The sequence below is a fragment of the Lactuca saligna genome, chromosome 7 (genome assembly GCF_052625555.1).
Source record: "Lactuca saligna cultivar CGN05327 chromosome 7, ASM5262555v1, whole genome shotgun sequence".
Classification (NCBI taxonomy): Eukaryota; Viridiplantae; Streptophyta; class Magnoliopsida; order Asterales; family Asteraceae; genus Lactuca; species Lactuca saligna.
This window is the reverse complement of record NC_136423.1, coordinates 26567049-26575852: the sequence shown is the minus strand read 5'-3', so window position 1 is coordinate 26575852 and position 8804 is coordinate 26567049. Positions and strand designations below refer to the sequence as shown.

Sequence of the window (8804 nt, the reverse complement as noted above, 5' to 3'; positions counted from 1 at the left end):
GTGACTCTTGCTTATATGTTGGGTGAGGCCCGTTATATGGGTGGGGCGTGTTATGTGAGAAGGGCCTGTTATTTAGGTAGGGCCCGATGTTATATATGGTATATGGTATTTTGGGGAACTCACTAAGTTTTATGCTTACGATTTTATGATTTAAACATTTTAGGTGCCTCTGATTCCAAAGGGAATGACCCGACATGATGGCACAATATCCCCTGGAATTTATTTTCGCATTACCTATTTTGATTTACTCTAATATTTGAGAATACATTAAACGTTGGTTTTCTTTTTAACAAATAATTGTAGGCTTTTAGGGGTTTGAAAATGAAAGTTTTTAATTAGTGATTTTGGGATGTAACATCTAAACTCAACCACAATTCCAAACTCAACCACAATTTCAACCTCAATCTCAATCCTAACCTCAAATGCAATTCCAATCTCAAGTCCAATCATAAATGGAAAATGTCTTCAATCCATTTGCCCATCATCCCGACTCACCATTCCATTTCCAATCCCAAATCCAAACCCAAACCTAACTCCAAATTCAATCATAACCCAAAGTTGTACCCGAAATGGATTCTGAGGCAGAAGCGATTTGTCTGGAACCCAATAAAATAGGAAAGGCGCCTCCCAAGTAATGGATAACAGAGGAAGAAATGGCATTAGCTTGTGTGTGGGTCAATGTTTCGGAAGACCCAAAGGTCGTGAAAAACCAAGATTCGCCTACTTTTTTTTATGGAAAATTACTAGGAGTTTTCTCACGAAATTGAATTGTGGACACAACAGAAAAAAAAAAAAAAAAAAAAAAAAAAAAAAAAAAAAAAAAAAAAAAAAAAATTTACTCAATGTCAAGAAACGTCAACAAAGTTGTGTGGAGTTCAATGTAGTATTTTTTTACTGTGAAACGACAATAGCAAAGAGGTGCAAATGATAAGTCAATCTTACAAAAAGCTCTTGCACTTTACCAGAGTGAGAAAGAGACAACTTTTAAATTTTTTCATGTTTGGATTATTGTGAGATGTCAAAAAAATGGCAAGATATCGAAAGTTTGGAAAGGTTCATGGGGTGGGGGTGGTTAGCAGTTTTGTCCCTAGGCTCTGTCAAGTCTACACATAATTTGCGAGTTCTGCATGATTTTACAAGTCTTGTTGTTTTTGTGCTTTTGGTGATTGTACCCATGCATTGATTTTCATTGTTTTCACTGCTTTGTTGCTTTGAAGTGGTTTCTGTCTTGGATTGTTTTTCCTGATGTTTGTTTTTTGGTTTTTCAAGTTGCAGCTGGTTGATTTTTGGTGATGGTAGTTTGAGGTGTCATTGGGCTTGTTTGATGCTGTTTTTTGTATTGTCATTTTGGTAGTCTCGTTTGTTGTCCTGTTGTTTTTTCTTGTGTGTATACTCTTTTCCAGCCTCCCACTTTGGTTTTTTACTCTAATTTTATGTTTGTCATTCAAAAAAAAAAAAAAAAATCTAAAAAAGATAAAGAATTCAGTATTCAGTAGTACATCAATTATACCAATATAAGGAATTTATCCGGAAAATGTATTGACACCGAGCATTTTACATTTAGTAGAATATTTTTAAAAGTTCTAAAATTTGTCAAATAAATCATAATACGAATAAATCATAATTTATCATGCATTTTACCTTCCTTCTAATAAAAACAATAATCTTTTAATCTATTGATTCGATTTTTAATCTATTGATTCGATTTTTAATCTATTGATTCGTTGATTCATAGTTTAATACTCATATGTTACTTATAGAAATTAAAAAACATTCTTTTTTGTAGAAGAATACACAAGTTATACAAGTATACAGCTGCCTATTTCGTTAAGATTTATAGAAATTATATAAAATATACAAAAAAAAAAAAAAAAAAAAAAATGTGACGCCGGATGGAACCAGAGTCTCCGCCGGCCGTCGCCCCTGTGACGCCGTGATCCATTCTCCCCGGATCATCAATGGCATGTTTTCAAACCATTTACTACTCGAAAGACAAGAAACAACACACACAAATTCAAATCGATCGTGTTTTTGTATTGCGCCAACAATCTAAACCCTAATTGCTAAAAAATCTGTGTTCAACCAAAAACGAAAAATTCGAACCTCAATCTTCTTCAGTAGGTTCTGGTATCGACGGATTGGATCTCAAACTGATCATCAGAAGACGTCAAAGAATAATTCGTCCCTGTCGGAATCGTCGTCTGAGTTTGACCGCCGCTGTAACTGTTTTGACCTTTCATCTCACGTCGAAAGTCTCTCATCGCTTTGAATCTCAAATCTTCGGAGTATTCATTCGACTCCGGAATTATCTCCGGCACACAAGTTTTCCCGTCGAGCATGCTTACAACCTCCGTCATCGTCGGCCTCACCGACGCAGAACCGTTCGTGCACAGAAGCGCTACTTTCACCACGGTTTCCGCTTCTTCTTTGTTGATTCTCGACTCTAATCTCTCGTCAAAAAGCTCTTCGTATTGTTTACTCGTTTCCAATCGACAAGCCTGCATAATCGATTCAAAGAATAATCAGATCTACAGATAAATTTCAGTAAACTCAATTCAATTTTGGATCTGACTATCAAAATCCAAAACATACCCAATCTAGAAGACAAATGCAATCGTTTATTGGAACGTAACTGTTGTTCTTCTTTCCACTGACAATCTCCAACGCCAGGACTCCAAAGCTATAAACATCTGCTTTATCGCTCAAGTAACCCCAAAGTGCATACTCAGGTGCCATGTATCCTCTGCAAATAATGATCAAGATCTCATTAAATAACTGTTTAAATAACCAAATTTCTCAGACTATTTTGCAAGGATTTGAAGGATTACATTGTTCCAGCAACTCTGGTGCTAACGTGAGTCTTCTCCTCCTCATTTAACCTTGCCAATCCAAAATCTGATATTTTAGGGTTCAGATCTTTATCAAGCAATACATTTGTGGCTTTGATGTCCCGATGCACAATTTTGATCCTTGATTCCTCATGAAGAAAAGCTAAACCTTTAGCAATCCCAATACATATCTTGAACCTCGTTGCCCAATCCAGCATCAAAATACTTTTTTTCGACTCTGTATTCATAACAAACAAATTATCGATACAAAATATGGAAATTTCGCTATCATTCAACAAGAATCCTGAAGAACACACTCACCAAACAAAGCGTTTGCAAGACTATTATTTTCCATATACTCATAAACAAGCAACAATTGATCTTCTTCAATGCAACATCCATGGAGTTTAACAAGATTCGGATGTTGTAAGCATGAAATCACACCAATCTCATTCAAGAACTCACGGTTTCCTTGCCTTGATTGAGCTGAAAGCTGCTTCACTGCAATCACAGTGCCATCACCCAACGTACCCTGAAATCATCATACAAAATGTTATGTAAACAAACACAAAAACCATAATCACACAAATTAACAAGTTGTTTTAATTACGATTATAACCTTGTAAACTGGCCCAAAACCTCCTTCCCCTATTTTGTTCGAACGACTAAAGTTGTCAGTAGCTGCTTTAAGTTGTTTATACGAAAACGAAATTGTTTTCATCGACATTCCTTCAAAATCTGTTCAAGAAAAAAGTTATTTAAACAGATTCATTATCAAATATTTAATCAAATTGATCAAAGATTAAAGACAAATCCATACCTTTGTCATTCGCTCTATTTCGCCCTTTGAAACTTTTTCTCCTCCACAAAATGATCAAAACCAACAACAATACAAGACATGGAACCGCAACCCCGACACCGATAAAAACCGCAGCTTTGTTTTTCTTTTTTCCACCTTCCGAACAAGTTTTAAAGTCTACACAACATAAAAAAAACACATGCAAACCATTCAACAACCAAATGAGGAGAATTTTGTGATGAATCATGAATTATATATTTGAAGTGCTTACATGGATCAACATCAATAGCCGATATAAGAGGTCCATAGACTCCTCTTCTAGGAAAACGGGTCGTTCCTTTACCCGCCCAATAAAACCGTATCTCTAAAATGTTATTTGTCACACTAGCATTGAACGGTACAACCACCGGCCTCCCAAACCCACCAGCAGCTTCTTGAATATTGAAATTCCTTTTAACCAATTGTCCCTATAACACAGATAGCAGACAAAAGATATTTAAAGAGAAATAGAGATAGCGATAACAGATAGATAGATACGCAGATGACAGATAACAGGTAGCAGATAACAGATTGTATTACCTGAATATAAATATCAAATATCCGGCGACCAAGACTTCTAAACGTAGTATCGTTAATGAATACGATCTCTGCAAAGTGTAGATTAACCAAATACTCTCCGTTTTCCAAACAATAGCTGAAGTAAGTGAGTGTGATTGGTGATAGACGTGCGGTTGTATACAGTTGTGGTAAGCTCGTGTTTCCTTGCAAAGATTCTACGTATCGCGTGTTTTGATAAACATTATCATCCATGAAGTCTCCAGTGCTACTAAATCCCCAATTCTTGTCACTTTCATATAATTTTGCGGCACCACCATCCACGTCAGCATCTCCTTTGTAAACAACCGATTGTCCGTTACTTTCTGTAACCGTCACATCATTCCCACCACAATTAACGTGAATTGAACACGCATCTGCTATAAAACAATATGAGAATCAACATATTAATATGATATAAAGTCATACTTAATCGGAAGTGGTAACTTAATCATGTAAGCTATATATGGGTGTTTCAGTAAAACTTACATCTACGACATGTGGTATCCTCCTTGCATGGAAGCACATCTTGTCTGTTGAAAAAAATAAAATCATGTAGACATGATCAATGCATGTGTAAAAAAGGAGGATGAAAAGGATATATAAATGATGGGAAAACCAACGAAAAGTCGGACATTATCTTATTCTTACATTGGGTTTCCGGTTGAAGAGCTTCTAAATAAGTTTACGTATGTATTCCTAATATAACAACAAAGGAAGAACTCTTTATATAAAAAATAAATAAACATATAAATTTATACATAAAACAAGCAAAAGATGGACTTGTATATTTGAGAAAGCCAGAATGAGAAGTCTTTACGTGTTTTGTTCGCATGAAGGTTGATTAGGTTCTTGCCATGTAAAATTGTTGTAGGAAAGATCACTGAACCATGTACATTAGTGAAATAAAACGTTATAATTTCTTAATTAATAGTTGAAAATGCAAGGCAAACTTTTAACATAAATATTCACGAAATAAACTTACATAGCAGCCCCGTTTACCAACAACTCATTCGGTATGTCTCCACTTAGCATGTTATCAGTTAAAAACCTGTTCAACATGGCATCAAGATACTTGGTTAAGGTCTTAAATATTCATGTGACTGTGACGGTTACTGCTTACTGGTTACTGTTACTGTGACTGTGACTGTGACTGTGACTGTGACAGTGATAGTATATTTATGACTTACACGTATCGGAGGCTCCTCCCAAGGACGTTGTCAGATATTCTCCCTACTAAATTGTTAAAACTTACATCCCTATATATCAAATTCATTTACGAAAATATAAGTCATTAAAAAGTATTTATACATAACATGGAGAATCAAAAGAATCGAAACCCATTTAGCATATACTTACAACAATTCGAGTTCTCTCACTTGCCAAATATAATCGGGTAATTCTCCAGAAAGGTTGCAATTTCTCAAGATCCTAAATTTATAAACAAAATGTGAGAATATATACACGATTTAGTACAAAATTTGAGAATTATCTGCATGCATACAATCTTATTAATGCTGTCGCATTTCTAAGGGGAGGAAATTGCTGAGAGGGCCCAGTTATGTCACCAAGTCTCCTGCAAAATAAGAGTCACCATGAGCTAATAACTAAAAAATAAAAATAAAAATAAACAAATTCACGAATTAACAAGTGAGTCCGGTGAGTCAACTCACAGATCGGCTAGGCTCTCGAGAAGATTTATGTTTGAAGGAATCGGTCCAGTGAGTCCACTCGCCACCATCTCTCTTCAAAAACATCCGAATATTAGAATATTTATTTATGACTTTGTAATATAAATATAAGCACAAAAAGACAACCGATAATAAGGACAATAAACAAGTTGTTCATGTTGTTGTAGCATTGTTTTCACACAGATTTAAAATAGAGTAAAATTAATTTAATATTTTTAAAACTATTTGAAGGTGTATAATAAAATAGGACGACTAGTAACAAATTACAAAAAAGAACATCTTACAATCTGTTAAGCTGTTTCCAATTCTGTATAAAATCAGGTATGGGCCCACTGAAGTTGCATTCGTTTATCCTACTGTATTATACAAAAAATAATAGAAAATACAAATAAAATTTTCAATTTTGTCCAGAAAAATAATTGCAAAACCAAACAAAGTCAAACATTTTACAAATTTGTTAGGTTTCCTAGTTGACCAAGTGCCGGAGGCAGCCTCCCTGTAAACCGGTTCGAGGACAACATCCTGAAAATTAATAATTTGGTGTAAATAAATAATTTATTCTTTAAAAGTAAAATAAATAAATTATACAGCTAGCCTTACAAATGTTTCAAATTATATAATTTCCCTAATTCGGGTGGAATTGTTCCTGAAAGATAGTTTGCTTCAAAGTCCCTGAAAAGAATTTGAACTATATGATTATATAAAACGAGAAAAGCAAAAAAGAATTCGAGCTTTAAAAATGTCAGAATTGCCTAGAGAACAGAAGTTAAAGGGTAAAAAAGGAATTTCACATACAGCCTTGTGAGAGTCGTGATATTCCCTAGTTCCGGTGGGATTTCCCCGGAGATACGGTTTCCAAGAATCGAACTTGCAAATGGAAAGATAGACATAAAGATTTCTCAACTTCTAGTTCTCATAAACAAAAGATTATATATGAAACTAAAGGGTAAAATAGAGATTTTACATGTCTTGCAACCGTGTTAGACCCCATTCGGGTGGTATTGTGCCTTGTAAGTAATTGTAAGCAACATCACTGCAGAATGCATATAGAACGAATAAATTAAAATACTTCCAATTTTGTTAAATCCAACTTAACTAACTAAAGGGTAAAAAAGAGATTTCACAAGGTCTAAAACAAGACTTACAATGATCGAAGGTAAGGAAGTTTTGCCATTTCAGGCGAAAGTATCCCGTCAAGACTATACCACTTGTGTGTGCTGCATACAAGAAAAAAAATATTAAATTTATGATTTTATACTAAAGATTATAACGAAATAATGATAATTTTTTTTTTATTTATAAAAAGTGAATAGAAAGAAAAAAAGAAGGGACTTTGTAGTTTATACATCCTTACGACATGACAATCTGTATCGTTTCCAATGTTGCAATCACATCCGATGCTTGCATTAGCTTCACTTGATAATCTTGGAACTTGAAAAATCATTTCAAGATTGCAACTTTCACCATTAAATCTCCAACTTGTTGCATTCATGTCAGCAAGAATGTTTGAGACAGTTACCACTGAATCAAATTAAAAGAAAAAAGGTAAAAATAAATCACATCTTTTATAACCCAAAGTGTACAAGAAAGATTTTAGAGGTGTATATTAGTAAAAACAGCAAAAGTCAAACTACTCATAAGTGGGATTTGAATGATTTAGTTTAATAATCATTGGATTCAGTTTACTCTCTAGATCATACCGAATAACAACAAATCTTCAATCATGAAAAGATATACTATTTTGGCTTATAAAGATTCGTATGAATTCTTAAAAGTTGCAATAAAAGACAACTTTTTTGATTTGGATTTGTTGAAAAAGTAGAAATTATCCCAAACCCAAGAAAATTTTCAATTTCCATCTTCTTAACTGCTTCTGGGCATGCAAATCAAGATTCTTGAAGAAACAATAACATAAAATTTGAAGGCGAAATAAATCAAGATTTTGGAAACCCATGTACGTGAGATTAGAAAAACGGGGTTTTTGATGTAATATTCGAGAAATATTAGCTTACCTTCTTGTGGAGGCACAGTGGATTCAGAAAATCGAAGGGAGATGAGAAAGATGAGAGTTAAGAACAGCATGAATCCAGGTATTATTTCCGCCATTGTTGCAGAGGTGAAGAGTTTGGTGAGGGAGATGAGAAGATAGAGATGAATGGGTGTGAAGTTATTCGAGAGCAATCGGCTGCAATTCTTGAAGATCCATTCAGAAAATGAGTAAATAAGTCAATTGTGTATGGCAAGTTGTGCTAGTCTATATCAAATAGTCATACATGAAATTCTTTTTTTAATATATTTTGAACAGCGTCGTACATGAAAGCTACTAAATGGTGATAGATACATGATACGTGTGGGTGTTTCTTGACTAGTTAGAAAGCGAGGGAGAAAATAGGAAAATTGGGTATATATTGTTACACCAAATATAACGATATAATATGTTTTATTTGTCATCTTGTTAATATTTATAATGATTATCTTATCTTATGTTTGATTGACAGGTATTTATAGTTTGTTTTCTAGGAATAATGTTTCGTACGTTTGAAAGTAATTATAAAGTATTGTTTATGTTAGGTAATAATTAAATAGTCTAGATTAAGTTTTAAGCGGATCCCATAACCAACGAATGATACCAAAAACATATTTGACAAAAATAGGTAAATTAACATTCATAAAATTTATAATATTTTTCAAAGTTGAAGATATCGGGTTAGTTTCAAGCAAACGATCTTTATTAACCAACATATTAAACTAATATAATACTTTTCAACTAGATTAGATAGAATTATAGTAAAACCTAATCAGTAATTCAATATGTTTAAAATTTCTAAAAAAAAAATTAAGAGCGTATGTTTAAAGCAACATTTAACTAACAACCACTTGTAAAGTCAATTA

General features: G+C 33.7%; 1 protein-coding gene across 3 annotated transcripts; it reads right to left on the bottom strand.

The window, feature by feature from the left end:
* Positions 1-1728: 1728 nt before the first annotated feature.
* Positions 1729-8130, bottom strand: LOC145003757 (putative leucine-rich repeat receptor-like serine/threonine-protein kinase At3g14840). Of its 3 annotated transcripts, none has more exons than XM_078962667.1 (24): positions 7925-8130; positions 7259-7433; positions 7058-7129; positions 6877-6945; positions 6708-6779; positions 6513-6584; positions 6363-6434; positions 6197-6268; positions 5895-5966; positions 5726-5797; positions 5581-5652; positions 5412-5480; positions 5207-5272; positions 5042-5104; positions 4873-4920; positions 4711-4754; positions 4207-4601; positions 3899-4094; positions 3649-3804; positions 3448-3566; positions 3150-3360; positions 2829-3066; positions 2593-2743; positions 1729-2498 (listed from the first exon to the last, which is right to left on the bottom strand). In XM_078962667.1, exons 1-24 carry the CDS (start codon positions 8016-8018, stop codon positions 2115-2117), a joined length of 3054 nt encoding a protein of 1017 aa, XP_078818793.1. In that variant the 5' UTR covers positions 8019-8130; the 3' UTR covers positions 1729-2114. The 3 variants fall into 3 exon arrangements, with proteins under 3 accessions (XP_078818793.1, XP_078818794.1, XP_078818795.1); XM_078962668.1 differs by having other exon boundaries at positions 4207-4598; XM_078962669.1 differs by having other exon boundaries at positions 7267-7433; positions 7925-8112.
* Positions 8131-8804: the final 674 nt, after the last annotated feature.